Source organism: Pygocentrus nattereri, chromosome 29, assembly GCF_015220715.1.
Source record: "Pygocentrus nattereri isolate fPygNat1 chromosome 29, fPygNat1.pri, whole genome shotgun sequence".
In the NCBI taxonomy this organism is placed as follows: domain Eukaryota; kingdom Metazoa; phylum Chordata; class Actinopteri; order Characiformes; family Serrasalmidae; genus Pygocentrus; species Pygocentrus nattereri.
Window position 1 is genome coordinate 15,584,536 of NC_051239.1, and position 22,875 is coordinate 15,607,410.

Here is a 22,875-nt window from a genome sequence, read left to right on the forward strand (position 1 = left end):
TGTTGTCAGGATGCTCCAGCGGGAACCTAAATAAACTTCAATCAGTTCAGAATGCTGCAGCTAGAGTACTCACTAAAACGACATCAGCCCAGTTTCATCAGCATTACACTTGACTGGTACGTTAAAATCTGTTATGCGTCTCTCTAAAAAGTTGTGAAGATGAAGTCGTTTCTCATTCAAATTTTCCCGTTCCAAGTTAAATGGTGCAGCTGTTACTTTCAGTGCCTCAGTTGGAATTGAAATTCTAACGAGAAGTGACTTCAGCCTTGTAAATCAGTTGAATGTTGAGTGACATTTTACAAGAAACTGTTTCCCGATGGAAAGGGGAGGAAAGCGGCTATAGCTGAGCTAAAGCTTCAAGCAGAACTAAGTAAATCTGCGCTCTCGATTAACCTATATTTTTTAGCCTATACTAGGACATCAGCACACACTGCGACATACTGGACATTAAATGTCTCCCAAGGTGGTTTGACTTTGTTGAAAGGACAAAATGACTCATCAATTGGATTGTGACTCCTGATCTAACCTGCCTTTTAAAGCAGAGGGTGCCTGTCGGATTTCTCGTTCATCCAGTTGTGTTTTTGTTATGCGCACCTCGAGTGCTGCACTTACCCACTTCCAAGTTCTGCCTTTTACGTTCCATCAACATTACATTATACGTTAAATAATTCGAAAAATACATTTTTGCCATTTATGAATCGATTCAGAATCGATCACGTTCGTATCGTGATGCATCTAAGAATCAAGTTTTCCCCCCGCCCCTACAGGCTACTAAGATGCAGAGCTCATGATACTGTTGACTGGTGCACCCTCACTCCAGTCTCAGCCACTCTGTAGCTCCTTCAAAGTGATTGCTGGCCTCTCTGTAGCTTCTCTCACAAATCCAAGTCCTCTTCTTGCTCTGGCACCGAGTTTTGAGAATCTGTCTTGTCTAGGCAGTGACTGGCTGGTATGGTGAGGCTTCCATTTCCTCACAATGGATCCAAGAGCGCTCACTGGGATATCCAAACTCTTGCATATTACTTTGTAGCTTTTTCCTATATTGTGCATGCCTATAACTTTATCTCTAATTTCCTCTTTGGTCTTCAATTTCACTTCAGTGTTCCTTCAGAAAGTCTGACCAGTGGTGCTTGAATTAAGAGGGTCTTTTATCCAGAAAAGGTGAAGCTTTTAATGTAGAGGCCAATTATAAGCTGACTGTGTCCTCATTAGGGTAATATCTTTCATCTGTGTAAACATGGAGCCTCCACAGCACAGGGGTGGAATACTTATGCAAACAGAATTTTACTTAATATTTTTTGTGAAAGAATGTTTGCACATTAAATGAATTAATTTTGAGGGTCAAAACAAAACATGCAGCACAGATTTAATGACATTTTAGGAGGCTGAATATTTCTGCAAATCGCTGTACAAACATGGAAATGCACCACATCAGAAATCTTCACTTGTGCTTTTCTTTGGCTTTCTTTAGCGTAGCTGAAGTAGAATTCCTCTGACCACGTGAATGCTTATAATCAGTACACAGCATCTCTCATATCAGAACCTCTAGGGCCACAGCATTGAATTCATTCTGTGCTTGCATAATTACTTAGGGCGTATTTAGGGTCTACTCCTTCATACACTCCCAAAATGAAAATCAAACTGGCTGAAAACACATGTATTCCTGAGATCCTGCTTATGTGGGTTTGTACCAGTGTCCGTTCCCTCATTTAAGCATACAAAAACTATATTTGGAGATGGAAAATAAATAAATAAATAAATAAATATATATATATATATATATATATATATATATATATATATATATATATATATATATATATAAGAGTCATGAATGAAATAATTCTTTAGACCTTGAATTTTCCTTGCTGTTACGAAGCGCTACTTCAACAAATTGCTTTTCATACAAAAATGTAAAGTAGAGTTTTGCTATTGTTTGTGTTATTGCAGTATTTTTACAACCACTTACAGATAAACGGGTGAAAGTACAACAGGCACATTTTACATCTGTGATTTAGGCAGACTGACAGTTGTCCTATGGAATGATGCACACTACTGTACAAATCATCTTTTTGTTCTAAATATTTCCATATACTTATATGTTGCTTTTTTTGCTTAATGTAACACAGTATCAGTTACTTGTCCTGTTCTTAAAAGCATATGTTGAAATTACTGAATGCTGATAGGTGCTGGGGACCACAGCAAGAGGATAAAATGAGTGGGCTATCCTCAAGATCGGACTATGAGAAATAAGTATTAAGACGTAATATTTTTTTCCTCAAGATTAAAATTGAATACGTTATAATTGCAAATTATCATTGTATTCATATTTTTGAAAAGTTATGTGTCTTCAAAACTTTGATGAGGCGAGTACAGGCAGCAAAACATACAGACACTGTCCAGAGGCATATGACCTACCTGAGGCACCTCCACTGCAGCCATTGAGTAGACATGGAGGCAGAAGATTTTGGAGCCATTGTAGCCCACTACAAATCCCTGCAGCTTCTGCTGGTGAACGGGGAAATTACTCGCCTTGATGTTCAGATAGCCGCTGCCAGAGAAACACAGCATGTCTTCACACTGCGTGTTCCAGGCCACACTGTTTGCATTGGGCTCCTTTAGCACAAATACAAACAAGACAAAGGGGTTAATTTGAACAGAATCTTAGAGTAATTCTATAATGCGAGAGTGGCAGCCGAATAGGAAAACGCTGGGGTTGAAGCCACAGTAGTGGAGTTCTATAGGCAATTTTGTTTATAATTATGCCTATAGAGTTTGTTTATAATTATGCCTATAGAGTTCTATAGGCAATTTGCCAAGACTGGATCTTCTAGAGCAGCAGTACTTAATCCTAGTCCTGGAGTACTACTACTTTGCATAATTGAATAATTTCCCCGCTTTAATACACATAATTCAGCTGAGGAAAAGCTTGTTAACTGACCGATCAATACTCCTCTTGCAATACTTTTGCAAGTTTATACAAGCTTGACAGAATGTTTGCAAAAAATTCAACTTAGATTAAAGCACTGCACTAGGTTACAGTTTTGCTATATAGGGCTAAGTTTCCTGCAGGGCTGCGAAATGGTTTGAGCAACAAAACCTAAAACAATAAGCAGAAACAAACACTATTTTTCTAGTGAACAAAAACATAGCAGAAGGCAAAACATCTGTAACTTTTCCAGGACAGAAAGGTTCATTTGAAATATCTGTTACTGGTTAATATTGTTATTATTATTAAGTTCTATGTATCCTGTATTCATGTTTTACCTTTAAACTCCCAGACACTTTTGGATCATCATGTCTCATGTGATTTTAATGTGTCACTGTACAAAATTTATATGACTGTGACAGGTATATTTACAAGACTTACACAGCATAAACAGACAAATAGTTCAAACTATTTTGGTCCCACAGTAAAAAAGATATAAATAAACTACTAAAAAACAAAGAAGTACTCAAACCTTAGACATTCACTACAATTTTACGATGATCTATTTAAGGACCAGGCATTATTTGATATAGTTCTAAGCTAAATACAAAATCACTTTATATTAAGAGGTGCCTGTCCCACACTGTAACAGCAAAATATTAACTTGTGAATATTCTATTTTACATTTTAGTGGGGTTTTTTTCCCAATATAGTTTTAAATGATATTTTTCTTGACAGTGAAGTTGAAAGATTTAGATTTCTTATATGAGTTTAAATTTTTAAATTGAAATTTTTAAAAACTGCTGTCCTATGTTTTTCTGTCACTACCGAAACACAATGCTTCCATAGGCAAAGCCTTATTTTAGCCACACCCCTGAATTTGAGAGCAGGAAGTGAGACTGCATCCCTGTCCCTTACGGCCACACTGTGAGATCCCAATGTTCTGAAGTAAATGTGTCTCAAAGTCTCAAACTTGGCACTAGTAAAACATTTTTTTGTAATTAGGTAAACTTGTGTTTTACTAAAAAACACTATGATACTATGATATGTGTGTGTACAACTGTTCAAAGCTGTGTTTGCTAGTCATGTACTCACCAGCATTTTTGATCAAAATTTGTTAAAATTGTCACTCCTGAAAGAGTCACTACTAAAAGCTTTGTTAAAGTTTGGTAGCATTACGATAGTTTTGTTCATGACAAAATGGAACAATCGATTCTTTCTTTTAATTAAATAAACAGAATTGAGGTACAGGTTCATTTATACCAAAATTATTTTAATCTAAAGTCCAAATCAGCACAAATAAGTCAACTAGCTGGTGAATTAAAAAAAACTAAACTGTGCCTAGCAGTGTTATCCCAGATCCAGGATTGAGAAACACTGTTCCATTTCATTTTTTTCACCCAAAACGAAATCTAATACTGTACTAATGCTGTATAGTTACAATCAAAACTGCAAAGCTTGTAAATTATGGTGATAATGTCAATGAACGCTGCTTTTGCTTTCACAGTGTCGATAAATTTTAGCCTGGCAGCATGTTAGTCCCTACAGAGCCACATTACGAATCTCCCGATGATTGTTTGAATAGCTTGAGGCTCACACTAGAGCCTGAACTGCAACCCTCTGATGTGGAATTGGCAAACCAGACACAATAACCCACAGCAGCAGCACTCGAGGGGAACAGGCAACAAGCAGAAGTGATTAAATGGCTCATATGTAATGGCTCATAACCTGGAAGAGCAGCTCTTTGGTGTGGATATCGTAGACCAGGCAGGTGTTGTGCTCGTCCACCACGGCCAGCTTGCTGCGAGACGTGCTCATGTCCAGGCAGCGCACAGATGTGTTTTGCTTCAGCAGGGTGATGGGGAATGGATTATCCACAAAAATCTTCAGAATCTAGACAGCAAAAACATACCTTTAGATGAACACAATTCAAAGGTTTCAAATCGCTGTTATTTTTAATACTGTAATATTATATATTAGAGGTAGACTATATGACTCTAAAAGCTGCCTCAAAAAATTTTATCACATAAAATAGTTACAGATAAGCTGCCTGATGCCCAAGACACTGTTTTGCGATTAACCTTTTGGTCTAAAATGTATTTTATAAAATCTGTTCATGGCAGAGACGTACATGCAGGCTGTTATAAGGCAAAAGTATCCAGAAAAAAATTGGGTGTTTTTTAGGTTTACCACTATTTTATCATCATCAACATTGCATAGAAAAACTCAGTAGACATGTGTAGGTTCACTGGTGGTGTTGGGTAGTAAAATATATTTGTGTGGTAGACATCATGGTTCCTGGTTCCCATCATCACCACTGTAAAGAAACTGGTTAGTTTTTTTATGGTTTTTATTGGTTGGTATGTTTTTCTACAATTAACCATTTGACATCAAACCACTCTTTATTCTGACTGAATTACATAAAATTTAGAAAAAAAAAACTGTAAAAAGAATCTCCTTAAAAACAAAGTCAGCTTGAATTGCTGTTGTTGGAGTTGGGATGTAACAGGCCCAGAACTTTACATTATAAAAGTCACTGAAACAAAGTTATAGTTGTGTTTGTTTGACTTTTTTTTTAACTTAATGCGCAGAAAGAAAACATTGTACAAGGGTAAGCAAAAGCTGTGCAATGTTTCAAGGTCGTTAAAAACTCACTGCTCCGTTTTTCAGGCCGACCAGAAGCCCCTCCCTCCCCGGTGGGCCGCCAATCACTTTGATGTAGCGAATCAGAGACTCCATGATCCATTCCTTCTCCTTCACGCTAGTAAATGACAAACACTGCAGTCTCTTCTCCTAAACACACATGCAAATATAAGCATATACCCAGATGGAAAAAATTAAGCATTACTTTCTTCATCCGACAACTGTGGACAACACAGAAAAGCACACAGGGAGAACTGAACCCTGGTACAATGCCACTGCAATTACAAGCTAGTCACAATGAGACGAAACAGTGAGTCGGGCTTCAACTAACAGACGCCTGGATTTTGACATAAAACAGAAGAACGGCAGCAGAAGCAGCTCTTTGAGCAGAAGAAAACACCTTTTGTCTCACGGGGAAGAGATTTAAGAGATCATCATGCTGTTAAAAGGGCTTACGGAGGAGAAATCTATGCGTGAATCATTCTCTCTGTCTGTATCTCTAACGCACACACAAACCACAGACTGAAAGCAGAGCGGCTGAGGCAATTAGACCAGACAGCGGTCAAGACCCTTGTCTCAATAACCCCCACTGTCTGAGACTATACACACACATACACACACAGTCATGCAGCTGTAAACTGTTAAATTAGCCATGTGGTGTATGGCTACAGTAAGCATGCCCTCAGGGTAAAGATAAAGCTTCTTTAAGGCACTTCAGCCACTTAATGTGTTCATGCTACTGGCATGACTCAGTACAGTACAGACTGGAGTTCATCATGTCTGTTTGATATACAGTACTATTAAAAAGTCTGCAAAACTGAGACATAAAGCTATTTATCTGGGCAGCAAGCATATACTATTTGGAAACACTACCCTTAAAATAAATACAAATCAAACCAAATCACATTTATTGTCGTTTACACTGGTGCAAAGGCGAGTGAACAAAGGTGCACTGAATAGTACGATCTGCAATCAGATCAATATAGTGAATATTACAAATTTTACTCAAACATAACATATCTTTACTTATTTCACTTGAAACAAAATTCCTCCCTTTAAGGAGGCCTAAAATTCAGATTACCATCACATACCTGCTTCAGCTAATCAAGGCTTCATTAATAGAATTTAACAAACACACGCAATGACTTTTAACCAAGCTTTCAATAACGCTCACATAGGGTACACAGTGTTTTTATTTAAAAAACACTGTTTATTTCATATAAGCATAAACACAGTGTTTTTTCAAATACAAATATTGTATACACTATATAAGCATAAATGCAATGTACAAGTTTTTATGTGATAACAAAACACATTTACTTTTAATTTTTCTTGCTTGCCAAAAATACTGCATAATCAAAATAACATCATTTAACCTACAATCCCATGACTGCGGTACTACTTACCTGACAGAGTATGATGTGCTGAGAGCAGACCACGAGCAGATTACACTCGAAGCGTCTGCAGATTTTCTCCTTAACGCGGTAGTGCATATCAGAGGAGTCATCTGAATACAGTTCGTAAATGAGGATCTTCTCTGGTAGCTGGATAGCGAGGCGGCTTCGGTAGATGGCGATCTTTTTCACCAACTCGCGACACTTTATACGCACTGAGTGAGAAATGAAAAGAGAACAAGACAAAGGACATTATTAACATATGTGGCATTAATGAAATGAAAAAACAAGTTTATCAAACTGGACAAGTACAGATAAAAGTCAGACATTGAGATGAAACCAGTTCCTGATATAAGCTATGCTTCATTTTTAAAGATAGTAGTGTCAGAAAGCCATATATAAAAGCCTGTTTGCAATTCAGGGACAAATTATGTAAATTTCATTTTCCATCAAACTATTTTTGACATGACCTTGGAAATACATTGTACATGAAACAGTATACATTACACAATATTTTATTAATATGAATAATCTTATAAATTCTCCAGAAGGCTTTACTACCAGTGATGAAAAATAACTAGACATTTTTAACTAGAAACAGTTTAACTGGTACAGCTGCTGCAACAACAATCATCATTATCATAAGAAATAAAATGGTTATATTATGAATGTCATAACCTATTCAAGTAACCTGGTGGAAATATAACACTATCCTCAAAACAGATTTAGTCTGCTTGATTAGGTGGCACTAGCTGTTGACACTGGTGAGGGAAATTCCATCAGTACCTTTCTGCTCAGTAATGAGGTGCTGGACAATGACATCGGTCATGCTGTCTCTGTAGGCATAGCGGTCTTTATATAGGCCATGCACCGTGCTGAAGATCAACTGGAAGAATGCTATAGTGCCGTCTTGACAACCCACCACCTGCAGCATCATCAAAGGAGAAAAAAAATTCAGCAACATATAGCCACAGGCGGCAATCGTTTGGGGTCCAAGTACTTTTTGAAAGTAGGCCGCACTTTTGCAATTGCTGCCAGAGCGGCACGTCCTACTGCACTACAGGGCAGTGATCTACAGGCAGAGACCACACATTATTCATTTAATGCCTTTATTACAGCTTCTTGCTTTCAGTTTTTCCAAGATATTACACTATATTACCAGAAGTCTTCACTCACCCATCAAAATCATTGAACTCAGGTGTTCCAATCACTTCCATAGCCACAGGTGTATAAAACCAAGCACCTAGGCCTGCAGACTGCTTCTACAGACATTAGTGAAAGAATGGGGCTCTCATGAGCTCAGTGAATTCCAGCGTGGTAAATCAGTTGTGAAATTTCCTCACTACTAAATATTCCACAGTCAACTGTCAGTGGTGTTATAACAAAGTGGACGTGATTGGGAACGACAGCAAATCAGCCACGAAGTGGTCGGCCATGTAAAATGACAGAGCGGGGTCAGCAGATGCTGAGGCGCAAGTGTGCAGAGGTCGCCAACTTTCTGCAGAGTCAATCGCTACAGACCTCCAAACTTCATGTGGCCTTCAGGTTAGCTCAAGAACAGCGTAGAGAGCTTCATGGAATGGGTTTTCATGGCTGAGCAGCTGCAAAGCGCCGCCACAGGACTCCACGCAGTGGAGACGTGTTCTCTGGAGTGAAGAATCACGCTTCTCCATCTGGCAATCTGATAGATGAGTCTGGGTTTGGCGGTTGCCAGGAGAACATTACTTGTCTGACTGCATTGTGCCAAGTGTAAAGTTTGGTGGAGGGGGGATTATGGTGTGGGGTTATTTTTCAGGAGTTGGGCTCGGCCCCTTAGTTCCAGTGAAAGGAACTCTTAATGCTTCAGCAGACCCAAGAAGTTTTGGACAATTTCATGCTCCCAACTTTAAGGGAACAGGGTTTTTTGTTGATGGCCCCTTCCTTTTCCAACACGACTGTGCACCACTGCACAAAGCAAGGTCCATAAAGACATGGATGAGCAAGTTTGGTGTGGAAGAACTTGACTGGCCTGCACAGATTCCTGACCTCAACCCGATAGAACACCTTTGGGATGAATTCGAGCGGAGACTGTGAGCCAGGCCTTCTCATCCAACACCAGTGTCTGACCTCACAAAACGTTTCTGGAAGAACGGTCAAAAATTCCCATAAATACACTCCTAACCCTTGTGGAAAGCCTTCCCAGAAGAGTTAAAGCTGTTATAGCTGCAAAGGGTGGGCCGACATCATATTAAACCCTATGGATTAAGAATGGGATGTCACTCAAGTTCATATGCGTGTGAAGGCAGATGAGCAAATACTTTTGGCAATATAGTGTATCTGCAGGGATATTTTTCCAGATCTTCAATGTTTAAGCTCAGGAGTTGGTTGTATTTTCTGCTTCTCACAATCCAAGTAATCCCAAATACATTCAGTGATGTTGAGGTCTGGACTCTGGGGTGGTCAGCCCACTGTTCTAAGAACATCAGCAGCTTCTGTGCTTTACTAATGTCTCTTTATTTTTATCTATAGTGTTGAGTTGTTCTTTGACAGTGGAAGGATGGACACAAACGTCAGTGGATTATTTCAGATCTGAAGAAAGAGTGGAGGTTGAGTTCTTCTATTTCTAAAAGACGAAAGCTTAAATATTGCTTATCTGACAGTAACAGTTTTGCTGGTGTTCCTGGTGGATTTTTTTTATATATGTATCTTTTAGTAATTTTGTGAATTCCAGTTTTTTCCCCTTGACTTTCACCTTCCTTATGATCTTTGAACTTTGCACATTACTGTATATCTACTATTCCTTGCAGTGAAGCATGTGAAGTATTCTTTTATGTAGCCTGTTTGAAGGTGTTTTGATGGACAAGAAAGCTGCAGTCCAGCTCTCCCCAGAAATTTAGACTGTGGTCAGAGTCCGCAGAACTGGACAATTAAAACCAGCCAAAACAAAATCAGCAAGCTTAAAACACACTGTACCAATCATAATTTAACAAATCGCCACCATCCTGTAAATGCTGAATATGAGTGTAAGATTTTGCTGGATTTAGAGACAGGCTCAATTTTCACAACCTTATCATCGTCTTGATATTCACAGCATACCGTTCTCGCTCATCATAAATTAACATTATTTACATGTTGGTCTTTTTATCACATTTTCTCTCGCTCACTCACACACCTCACAGATTCTAAATAAGGCACTTTATATATTAAGCTTTTGCACTTCAAGTCTGCTATGATAATATACGATATCCGAACTTGTACAATTGTCAGGCTTTGTTACAAATTGCCACAGATGGCAACTAAATACTTCACTCATTGCAACTAGTCTCCTTAGTGTTAGTCCATTTAGGGCTGCACGATATAGAAAAGAAAAGAAAAGAAAAAAAAAAATCACACTGTGATTCTGCTGCATACTGTAATTGCTGTATGCTTCAAAGCAAAGAAGGCCGCAATTTACCTCTTAGAATTAAACAATCTGTGTTTTTACTGTGTGTGTAAGGCTGATAAAAGTAAATGAGCTTTTTTCTGATTGGTGACTGTTCCTCATTCAAAAAGCAGTCTGGGTTGAAACATTCCTTCTAACTTCAGCATGAAAGGGCTTGGAAAAGTCGGTCCACTCGATGACCATCTTGGCACCTCCCCCAGTCATGCAAGACCAGATTTACAGACTCATATCTGCAGCATCATCAATGGAAAAAAGTAAAATATAACCACAAGCGGCAATCATTTGGGGTCCAAGCACTTTTTAAAAAGTAGGTCCTCCTTTGGAATTGCTCTCAGAGCGGCACCTCCTACTGCACTAGAGACTGTGAGTCCACACATTATTAATTTAATGCCTAATCTAAATGACAAAATCATAGGGAAGCTTTTGCGTCAGTAAAAATGAATTAACAGAATATTATACAGAAGCCACATCATTGAAATATTATTTTAAATGTCCACAATTTGCATTTTTTAAGAACTTACATTCTTTTCAGGAGACTTGCATTCAGTTTATTTTCCATCGTTTGGTATTATTACAGCTTCCAACCTTGTCGGGAGACTTGCTTTGAGTTTTTCCAAGATATCATCAGGGATATTTTTCAACTAATTAATATTTCAAAAACATAAATCACTGGTAAAATTAAGACAAAAATACTATAAACAGTTTGTAGAGTTTGGCTGAAATAACTAATAAAAATGTGTTTTATCAGCTTGATCATGCTACACAACAAGCCAAGCTTATTCCGCTATGCCGGCTCTTTTTATTGAAGGACGGAACATTTTTTGGATTTTTTTTTTTTTATGGTGAGCATTACAAGCTTTCCCATTCATTTTTCAACCTGTGACCTGTACCCTCCTTTATAATGTCTCGGGTGGAGCTAAACTGCTGTAGGCTCAATAGGCTGATGTATGTTAATGCCAAACAAAGCATGGCATCACAAACACAATGTAATCAAAAAGGGCTTTTTCCAGCTTAGGTTCCACATATACATACCACTTTACCAGCGTAAAGTTAAAAAATCGGGGTCTGTCATGGTATGGGAGTGTATTAGTGGGTAACTTGCACATCTGTAAAGGCACCATTAACTCTGAAATATATAATATATATATATTATATATATTAATAATAGCGAAAAATGCTGCCATTTACACACTTTCATTTTCATTCTGCATGTGTTACAACAGGAAGGCAGCATAATCAGAGAGTGCAGGTGCTAGACTGACCTGCCTTCCTACTACTTAAAACATGGGGCACACTATGAAGTGCAAAATATGACAACAAAAGCCCCATATGGCTGTGCAGCTGAAGACATGCATGACTGAAGAATGCCAAAAAAGCTTTTAAAACTACATCAATCAAATCGTGTCTTCAGTCCCCAAATGATTAGATTTTTGGTTTTTATTTCTTTACATGCAACCTTTGATGCATCCAAGCAACCGTCTGATGTTGCACACATTCTGAAAACATTTTTGAGTTACTAACGTGCCTTATTTGCACATTTGCAGCATAAAGCTATACTAGCAATACTATATAAAACAGCAATTACATGTAAGCCTTACCACATAGTTAGAGTCTGGTTTGACGCGACATGTCCAGACCCACGAGTTCTGCTCTCCGATGGTTCCGAGTCGGACGCCGTCTTTAGTGTAGAGGGATGCTTGCTTGTCTGAGCCGCCCATCACTATGTACTCACCCTTGGAGAAATAGCTCACGCAGCAAGGGTCAAAGTTCAACTGCCTGTCTTTCCCAATCTGAAAAATATGTAAGTGCAATTTCAAGCCACAAGCAAAAATAGCATTCAGTTAAATACAACTGCAATTCACTTTATTAGAAACCCATATCTTGTAGGGCAACCCATATCTTGTAGGGCAACCTTCCTGGTGCACAGAGACTATACTGTGGATGGTATAACCTATGTTAGCTACCTAGTGCTTATCAGCTCTTTCTGACTATACAGCTAGGGCTAAGACTGGGACTAGGGGCTAAAATAATCCTTCAACATTACTGATAATGTCTGAAAATTTACTGATAATTTAACAACAACAACAACAACAAAACACAGACAAATATTTCCATTTTCCATTAGTGATTTCTTTTCGATTTTCTTAAAATGATAGATAAAGTAGCCACATACAACGTATGCCAGTCTGACTTTCCACAGAAGCACAACAATACTTTTATCCATCATAAAAGAAAACATGTTGGTGTTGATTCTGAAGCAGCAAAACGGTCAGTAAACAGTAGCAAACAGAGTAGTTCCTTTCCATTCTGACAAACTGTTCGCGCTGTAAGTGATTTGTCAGAATGAGTTAACGCTACCCTTACAAACATCAGCAGCTACTTCAAAACTACTGTTGAAAAAATGTTCAATTGGCTTAAAATGCGTGTTTTATATTTTGTAAACACAGTTTTAATGTGGAAAACAAATGCTGCAGCCGACAAATCCGCAGCAACTGCGCAATACTACCATGTCAATGTGGACCAAAATCTTTTCGTACACCTTGTTGAAAGTGTGCCGCGAAGAGTTAAGGCAGTTCTGAAGGCAAAAGGGGGTCCAACCTTTTACTAGCAAGGTATACCTAATAAAGTGGCCGGTGGGTGTATATTAGTATACAGAGTGATTCAAAAAGATTCATCCAATTTCAAAGTGCCATATTTTTACAGCCATGAAGTGCCTAGGAACCAATCATATACCAATTGAAAGGGGGGTCACTGTCACTCAGTTTCTCTGTCACTGGAAGAGAGCTCTTCAGTCTGTGAGGAGATGATGACCCCTGAGCAGAAAGCGTTTTGCGTTCTCCACTTCAATAAGAGTGAATCCATCATAACTGTGCAACACCCGACATGCTCAATCGAGTATGGGATGAACTTGACTATGGAGTTGATGTTGTCTGTACAGCTGGAGGAGGTTGATATTAGGCACTAATACATCATAAACTTTATGCTCGCTTACACCATTTACAATTTACTGCATTGTTCTTTAATGATTTAAGTGAAATAAATCATTTTGAAATCAGAATCACAGAATCACTTTTTGAATCATGCTGTATATTACATACATATACATATACCCACACACACACACACACACACACACACACACACACACACACACACATACACATACACATATATATATATATATATATATATATATATATATATATATATATATATACATACATACATACATACATACATATATACATAGATAGACAGATAGATATACAAACACAATATATATAAAACACTGATTGGTAAAGAATGAGTGGCAGTGAAAGTACTGTAAACACATTACTTCTAAATTGAGAGGAATGTTATTGATTTAGATGGTTTATTCATAGTGATTTAGGAGCACTTACAAATCTCACAACCCTCACAACCATCTGCCAATGACTAAATATGATGTGTTTCCCTGACAGGAAGGACAAAGCCATTTGGAACAGATCCAGCCAATCCCATCCCATCACCCCCTTTTCCAGCTTAGAGGACTGGGCCATGTTTTACACGTAATACAGACAAAAAGAGGACAAAGTTACCATTTGAGAGCTCAGAGAATATCATAAATCACAGAAATTCTGTGGCACAGCGCGTTGTGACAACATGAAAATACACAGCGGAGCGACTGCAAACTGCACACTCAGCTCCCCGAGCGCTTTCACACACACATTCTTCAGCCAGACAGCTCAATGCGCTCTTACTAACCGCAGGTGTGTGTGTCTGTGTGTGTGTGTGTGTGTGTGTGTGTGTGTGTGTGTGTTTCATGCTTTTAACCCTTAGACGTCTGGAGTCAGTTTTGTTGGTTTACTCTACATTAGATTTACATTACACAATAATAAATAAATGCATCATGTTTAAAATTAATATACATTTAGTAAATCAATAATTAGTTTATTATAACTGATAATAACATTATTAATTACATAGTCACAATTAATTCATCAACATTATTTATGTTCTGAAGGTCTGGCCCAAACAGATCTTCAAAGACTTTAAATACTTTACATTTCTGGAAAACCCTTTTTGCCAATTAGCTGAGAAAAACAACAAGTCGCTGTCAAAATGTTAATGAAGTATTTCCAAATAATGACTTACTATGTCAAAACAATTGTTTTCTTGAAGTTTTGACTTATTATCTCAAGATGATCACTAATTTTCTTAACCTGAAGTCCTTATTTTGAGATAGTAAGTTTTTTTTAGAGATACAAAGTCAAAATTCTGTGAAAATAAATCATTACTTTGAGAAAATACTAATTTATGACACTAATTCAAACTTGAGAAAAAGAAAGCAAAAACATGGCGATTTAGATTTTGTCTGACAGAAGTGGGCTTCAATATGATCTCCACAGATATCCAGTTGCATACTCTCAAATTCTGCAGCAAAAAGCTGTTTTTAAAAAATAGTTTACCAAAATGTGACGATGCTAATCTGAGCAGCTCCTGCGCTGTACTAACAATGAGTCTCATTCACCAAGCGTCATTAAGAAGAAACATCTTGGAAAACGCACACAGTTTTCATGAAGATTCTGACCAGTGTTTTCTTATTTGGGACTCTTAGATAAGAACTACAAGAGTCTACACACACTCAAGAGCACAAAAGAACACGTCATGAATCTGACACAGACTTTTTCTTAGGACTTTCTTAAGAACTCATATATATATAATTAAACTATATAAAAAAAACTATATAAAAACTATATTGGTAATTAAGGTCCATTGCATGGAAGCCTCTTTTCTACTCTGTTACACCAGTAAAAATGTGTGCTTTTGACAAAATAAACACATCTGGCATTTATGCAGCCAAAATTTAAACCATCAAAACAGCATAGAGGCAGAAAATAGAGCTGATATTCCTGCAAAAAGCAGTACTGTGAAGGTGCAGAGACGGAGGCTGTGTAGACTGGACGCATGGTGACTTATACCAGCGTCACGTAAGTGTAGCCTGTCAGTGAAATCTGGTGTGAATTCAGGTTAAGGCATGTAGCTTATCATGCAGTGAGGAATTAATTAAGAGAGAATTAATTAAACAAAATGTTGAAGAACTGTTTGGGGGGGGGGGCGGAATCTGCTGTGGAACTGATTCAGTGAAAAAACGTGGGGCATATAACTGAGAGAGTGCTCTCATAATCCAGTATGATATGGTGTCTGGGTCCTGTCTCTCCACTCGGCCTTTTAACATCAAAGCCACAAGCAGCCCATTTAGCTGTCTCGACAGCAGCCGACCAAGACACCACCACTGGCCTCTGTCATTTTTCTAAATAGACCCTATTGTGTCGGCATTAGAGGTTACCATTAGTGCAAAGTCACGTCAGAACTATGAACCCTCCATAGGATAAACACTGCAGGCCACGGTTTGGTGGCAACCCTATCTTTGCATGAACTGCCTTTATGACATATTTTTTCAATGGACTCTAACATGTTTATTAAGATAGAACAATTCTGTATTCGTTTAGCTCCTATTGGTTTTTCTGTCTCTGTTTAGATTCACTTAATTCTCATTTCAGATTTTCCTGAAGCCTTCGTGAATGGAACCAAATTAAGAGCGAGTAAGTCGTTAAAACTGCTCAGCGTTATCCACAAGACCATGAATGCGTTTTCCATATAATACAGAACATTTGGGAACAAACTTCAAGTTCAATTGAATTACCTCTGATGGGAAGTTTTAAGGCTCAAGGATTAAGGCTCATTAATCACTAAGACAAAATTACATAAGATAAACACATATACAAGCTAAACCACTAAGAAAATAAGAAGACAATAAAAGTTGTCCCATATATAGGGCTCAGAAGTGGTCCTGTGACACTCTCTAAATACAATTTACAGTTGTATGCAAAAACACCCCTGATGAAACTTTGAGTGAAAACAAATTAACACCTCCTCTACAGGAAACTTAATTATGGCATCTTCTGCAAATTCAGTGCACAATTCCTAGTCATTTCCTGAAGTTAACATGTCAGAGCATCAAACATGCCATAACTTTTGCATAGGCTGTATGTTATGTTTTATTTTATCCAGTATGTTAAATCCAGAAATAAAATGGATTATTTTAACATACTAAATAAATACATTTATATAAATAATATTTATATGTGTATATATATGGCACCAAAAATAGTACAAGTCATTTATTATTTTCCAAACTAAAGTTATCATTTTATCACAATAATGACCAGATTAACTAAAACGCAAAACGATCCTGATATTTAAGCGAAAACATACGTATAGTATGTAAAAGTACTCAAACATTAGGGTCTCTTTCTTTTGGATGACAACATGAATTCATCTAGGCATTCAGTTCACGGCTTTGCACAACAGATGCAGAACCAGGCAGGTTGGATTTTCTCTTTAAGATCAGAGCATTCCTGTCTCTTTCCATAAATCTTGGAATTTCAAATTTTTAATGTTTCTGCAGTTTTTCTGGCAAACATTTGGTTAACAATGGATATCTCGATAACACTTCCTCAATCAATCACACACACACACACACACACACACACTTTCTAAGCCGCTTATCCTTTTGGGCCGCAGGGCAGCTGGAACCTCGTAGGCTTGCATGATTGCTTTTATATATACATTATAATTATATATATATATATAAGATTAGAAATGAGCAGATCAGAGGGACAGTGAAGGTGGAGCAGTTTGGAGATAAAGCCAGAGAGGCCAGGTTGAGATGGTTTGGACATGTGTGGAGGAGGAATAGTGGATATATTGGTCAAAGAATGTTGGAGATGGAGCTGCCGGGCAGAAGGAGAAGAGGTAGACCTCAGAGAAGGTCTATGGATGTAGTGAAGGTGGACATAGAGATGGTTGGTGTGAAAGTAGAGGAGGCAGTGGATAGGGCAAGATGGAGGCAGATGATCTGCTGTGGCGACCCCTAAAGGGAGCAGCCGAAAGAAGAAGATATATATATATATATATATGTATATATATATATATATATATATATATATATATATATATATATATATATATATATATATATATATGTATACACATACATACATTATAATTACACGCATAGCACTTCAAAAAGCAAGATACACTTCATTGTATCATTGTATTCATATTCATAAGTACACTGTACACACTAATGTTATAATGCACTATAACATTAATAGAGCTTTACCCCTAGGATTTAATGTGAATTTAATAGAAACAGTAGTTTAATACAACTGTGCATTCTAGCTGCGTTACTACGCTTTTGCCACATAAAATATGTTTCTGACATCAGCCCTTCACTCAGGCAGACTGAAGCATGTGCCAAACAACCCCATCAACATCAGAGGACAACTGTTTACCTGATAGCTACATGATAGCTACCTAGAATAACTTATGCTTAGCTTTCTAAAATGAATAGATTTTCTCTTTTTTAAATGTTTCTGGAGTGAATTTCCTCAGGAAGACCTTTTTTGGGCTTTAACACAAATGTGCAATAATGCTCAGAGCTTCTGACAAAGTAGACAACCCCCCACCCCCCTCCTTCTCTTAATATTCAACACAGTAAAACACAATTTCCATTAAAGGGGACCTATTTATGCTCATTTTCAATGTTCATAATTTTATTTTTTGGGTCTACTAGAAGGTTCAGTGCCCCAAAAACACATTATTTTTTCTCATACCGTACATGTCCCTTCACCCTCTCTTAAGCCCTGCCTCTCAATGAGCCCAGTGTACTCTGGTAAATCGCCAGAGTGGTTCCACCCCTATATGTTCCACCCCTGTCTTGCAGTCAGCAGACAGATCCTTCTCTGGTGAGCAGCTATAAGCACCAATTAAATTATATAAGCACAGAATTAAACAACAAACTCTTCTCAGCCTCCAGCATTTGCTGTACATTGTGTGAGGGTGTATCAAGGATTGTGTTACTTATTGTGTCATGCTGAAACAAATGAAAAGGGCTGGAATTCGAGCAAGGCGTTACAGAAAAGTGGTTTCTGGGGTAGAGAATTTCTCTTTTCTGGTGTGTACTTTGAACTTTGCAACTCTGCAGACCATTTACATGTACAGAAAGCTATATAACACACTAAAGGACAGAGGGAAAAAAAAAACAGAAAAGCATAATAGAGCCCCTTTAACACTTTTGAGCTCTGGACACAGACCACTGGTCTGTGGTCAGTGTAGGAAGTGCTAGTGAGTAATGAAGTGAAAATACATTTCATGTTTATTTTTATGAAGTCAGGGCTCACTTTATTGAGAAATATTTTGTAAAAAAAACACTGCTTGCTTCCATACCTTTGGCCTGTAATGCATATATAGATATACACGCACACACACAGCATCTGTTTCCCTTCACAGTCAACCCTGGGGCCGCCATAGAGGCCGGTCTCCATTCCTTTCCCCTGAAATACCCCGTCGGACAACAGCACTTTTTTATTTGCCACTATTAATAGCAGTGTAACGCAAACAGCATGTGTTCAGAGAGAGCGCAAATGGAGTTTGGAGACTTCCTCTGGAGGCTTATGTTTTATAGCACTGTAACAAGCAGCCAGCACGTATCTGCCCTTAATTACTACACTTCCCATGAGTACCTGAGGGGGAAGGGTGGCTTACAGGTTGTAATTAGAAAGCTCTACAGGAGTGGTGGAGGAGAGACGTGTGGTTTCTATCGTTCCACATGGGGCAAGCACCCCTGGGAGTTGGAGATATAGTACTGGGTCGTCATTACAAATAGCATTTCAAATCTCTCCTGCTCTAAATAGCTTGTATTCTGTTTTTTCTGCTGCTATAAAAACAGAAAGAAACGGATGGTCCGCAGATCCAGCAGAACTGCCATTGCTTTGTGCTAGCCTGGGGATTTGAATGAGTATCTGCTGGTCATAAGTCAAGACTCTAATCAGCCTTCAGCATCTTGTTTCTCTTGCTTTTTGTTTGCTTTTCTCTCGCTCACTTCCTAAGTACAGCAACTGTACTGAGTTACTGTACTGGAAAGAGCCAGTGCTGTAGATCATTCTGCAATCCATAGATAAGACAGCACTCACATTACATAAACTCCATTTATTGAGCAACTCCATTTCTGCCATTCGATAAAACCTCATGAAAACAGTTCTGGCAAGATGTTCCCTAAGATGTTAGACCTGTAGCATGTGCGGTGTAGTTTCGGATTTGTTGTGTTCAGCAGAAACACTGGCTGAAATGAACATGGGTCTGGAGGCTCTCTTTTAGGTGATGTAATGGTGACAGTAAGAGGCTAAAAAAAACCCTTACATCTTCTAAGCCGCTTCTCCCTCAGGGTTGTGGAGGGTGCTGGAGCCTACCCCAGATGTCATCGGGCAGAAAGCAGGATACACCCTGGACAGGTTGCCAGTCCATTGCAGGGCAGACAGACATACACATTCACTTACATACTCACACCTAGGGGCAATTTAGCATGTCCAATTGGCCTGACTGCATGTCTTTGGACTATGGGAGGAAACCGGAGAACCAAAAAAAAACAAACAAAAAACAGTAGAACTAAATTTTAGCAGCAAGCAGAGGAATCCTATGAAAGCATGTTTATGCCACGGGGGTTAAAAAGCTTCTCATAATTATGATTTAGCATCTCATAACAGTGAATTACTGTCTCATAATAATGCCTAAAAATCAGAGACCCTAAGTCGTTATCTTGGAATACTAAGTCATGATTATGATAAAGGTAATCATCATTATCCGACACCAAGTCATAATTATGGGGATGTCTTTATTATGAGACGGCAATTATGACAATAAGTCATTAGCATGAAATACTAAGTCATAATTATAAGACAGTAAGTTGTAACTATGACACAGTAAATATTTAGAATGAGATACTAAGTTTATAAGACAGTAAATTCTGGTTATGACACAGTCATTAGTATGAGATACCAAGTCATAATTATGAGAAAGTAAGTTGCAATTATGACAATAAGTCATTAGAATGAGATGCTAAGTCATAATTATAAGACAGTAAGTTGTAATTATGACACAGTAAATCTTTAAAATTAGATACTAAGTTATTATTATAAGACAGTAAATTCTGGTTATGACACAGTCATTAGTATGAGATAAGTCATAATTATGAGAAGGTAAGTTGTAATTATGAAGCAGTAAGTCATTAGTATGAGATACTACATAGATCAGGCATAACATTATGACCACATCCTTGCTTCTACGCTTACTGTCCATTTTATCAGCTCCACTTACTATTTAGGTGCACCTTGTAGTTCTACAGTTACAGACTGTAGTCCATCTGTTTCTCTGCATACCCTTTTACCCTGTTCTTCAGTGCTCAGGACTCACATGGACCCTCACAGAGCAGGTACTATTTGGCTGGCAGATCATTCTCAGCACTTCAGTTACACTGACGTGGTGGTGGTGTGTTAGTGTGTGTTGCACTGGTCTGAGTGGATCAGACACAGCAGTGCTGAGAGTTTTTAAACACCTCAGTGTCACTGCTAGACTGAGAATATTCCACCAACCAAAAATATCCAGCCTACAGCGTTTTGATGATACCGGTGACACACTGAGAAAAGTGCATTATCATAAGTATACTATTGCCAAAAGTCTTCACTCACGCACTCAAATAATTGAATTCAGGTGTTCCAGTCACTTCCACGACCACAGGTTTATAAAATCAAGCCCCTAGACCTGCAGACTGCTTCTACAGACATTAGTGAAAGAATGGGTCGCTCTCAGGAGCTCAGTGAAAAGTCCAGTCATGAAATTTCCTCGCTATTAAATATTCCAGTCAACTGTCAGTGGTATTATAACAAAGTGGAAGCGATTGGGAGTGACAGCAACTCAGCCACGAAGTGGTCGGCCACGTAAAATGACAGAGCGGGGTCAGCGGATGCTGAGGGGCATAGTGCACAGAGGTCAGCAACTTTCTGCAGAGTCAATCACTACAGACCTCCAAACTTCATGTGGCCTTCAGATTAGCTCAAGAACAGCGTAGAGAGAGCTTAAAATATCCAGCCAACAGCGTCCTGTGGGCAGCGTCCTGTGGGCAGCGTCCTGTGGGGAGTTGTCCTGTGACCACTGATGAAGGACTAGAGGATGGCCAACACAAACTGTGCAGCAGCAGATGAGCTATTGTCTCTGACTTTACATCTACAAGGCGGACTGACAAGGTAGGAATGTCTAATAGACAGAGGACACTGAGTGACCACAGTGTTTAAAAACTCCAGCACTGCTGTGTCTGATCCACTCAGACCAGTGCAACACACACTAACAAACCACCACGATGTCAGTGTTACTGTCGTTCTGAGAATGATCCACCACCCAAATAGTACCTGCTCTGTGAGGGTCTGTGGGGGTCCTGACCACTGAAGAACAGGGTAACAGTATCAGAGAAACAGCTGGACTACAGTCTGGAACTGTAGAACTACAAAGTGCTCCTATATAGTAAGTGGAGCTGATCTAATGGACAATGAGCGTAGAAACAAGGAGGTGGTCATGATGTTATGCTTGATCGGTGTAAGTCATTGTTTTAAGTATGTCATAATTATGCGATACTAAAAGCCACCGCACACTGGACACATTAACCCTCACTGCAATAGAGTGCTGGAAGGGAGAGTCTATAAATGTCAGGTTCAAGTTCATTTTTACACTCTACTCATTTAAACTGAAAACAATAAATCTTTCAACACCCCTCATCACACTTGGTACCAGTTTACTTCCTCTTCACAAACTGGCTGTTTACGAGCTGAAAGATATGAGCTAAAAAAGGCCACACTAGTAACATTAGCTGAGATTTCATGAGATAGTAAGTCATAATTATAAGATACTGAGTCATCATTAAGGAATCATGAGTTACAATTATAAGAGATAACAAATCATAATTTGAATCACAAATCATGGAAATCAACAGCTCTGTAGAAAGCCAGATTTTTGTGGTCAGATTATGGTGATTACCATGCATTCAAAGAAGGGAATAGGAGTCGCTGTTGACCCTCTCTACTTCTGAAGAAATATATGTTTGCCGTTTGTGACGAGGACCAGTCTACTCTTGACCGATTAGCTAATGGCACATTGCAAATCATTACGCGTCACATGATGTAGCAGAGCTGTCCACTGAAATTAATATGATGCGGCGAGGCAGAGTCTGAAGTGGACACGTACCGTAAGTGGTACAACAGTGAACTCTGATCAGGCCTCATCATGTTTCATGATGCCTTTTCTCTATTTCCACTGTTTCTGGCTTATAACAGCTAGAGTAGTTACCCTAATTAGCAATCTACACTCTCACCACATCCCTAACAACGTGTCCTTGGCAACGTATGCATGTGAAGGCATGCATGTTTTAGAGTGGCAAAGTGTAACACTACACACTCACAAATAAGAGCAAAATTGTAACATTTTACAGCCCTGTTAAAACATAAAAGCGACGTTTCACTGAATTGTGAATTTAACCAACGGAAGTGAAACGTACTTTTAAAAAAGCAGTTCATATTTTAAACAAAGTGCAATACACATACACATTTTATTTTATT

At 38.5% G+C, this 22,875-nt stretch overlaps 1 protein-coding gene across 1 annotated transcript in view; it reads right to left on the minus strand.

Moving 5' to 3' along the window:
* The window catches only part of ift122 (intraflagellar transport 122 homolog (Chlamydomonas)), a 65,657-nt gene that overhangs the window by 33,026 nt on the left and 9,756 nt on the right, over window positions 1-22,875 (minus strand). Inside the window, exons 9-14 of the mRNA XM_017705723.2 lie at window positions 11,986-12,177; window positions 7,753-7,891; window positions 6,979-7,181; window positions 5,585-5,722; window positions 4,658-4,822; window positions 2,419-2,616 (exon numbers count right to left, since the gene is read on the minus strand). Coding sequence (XP_017561212.1) covers window positions 2,419-2,616; window positions 4,658-4,822; window positions 5,585-5,722; window positions 6,979-7,181; window positions 7,753-7,891; window positions 11,986-12,177 — 1,035 coding nt within the window. The remainder of the gene's footprint in view (window positions 1-2,418; window positions 2,617-4,657; window positions 4,823-5,584; window positions 5,723-6,978; window positions 7,182-7,752; window positions 7,892-11,985; window positions 12,178-22,875) is intronic.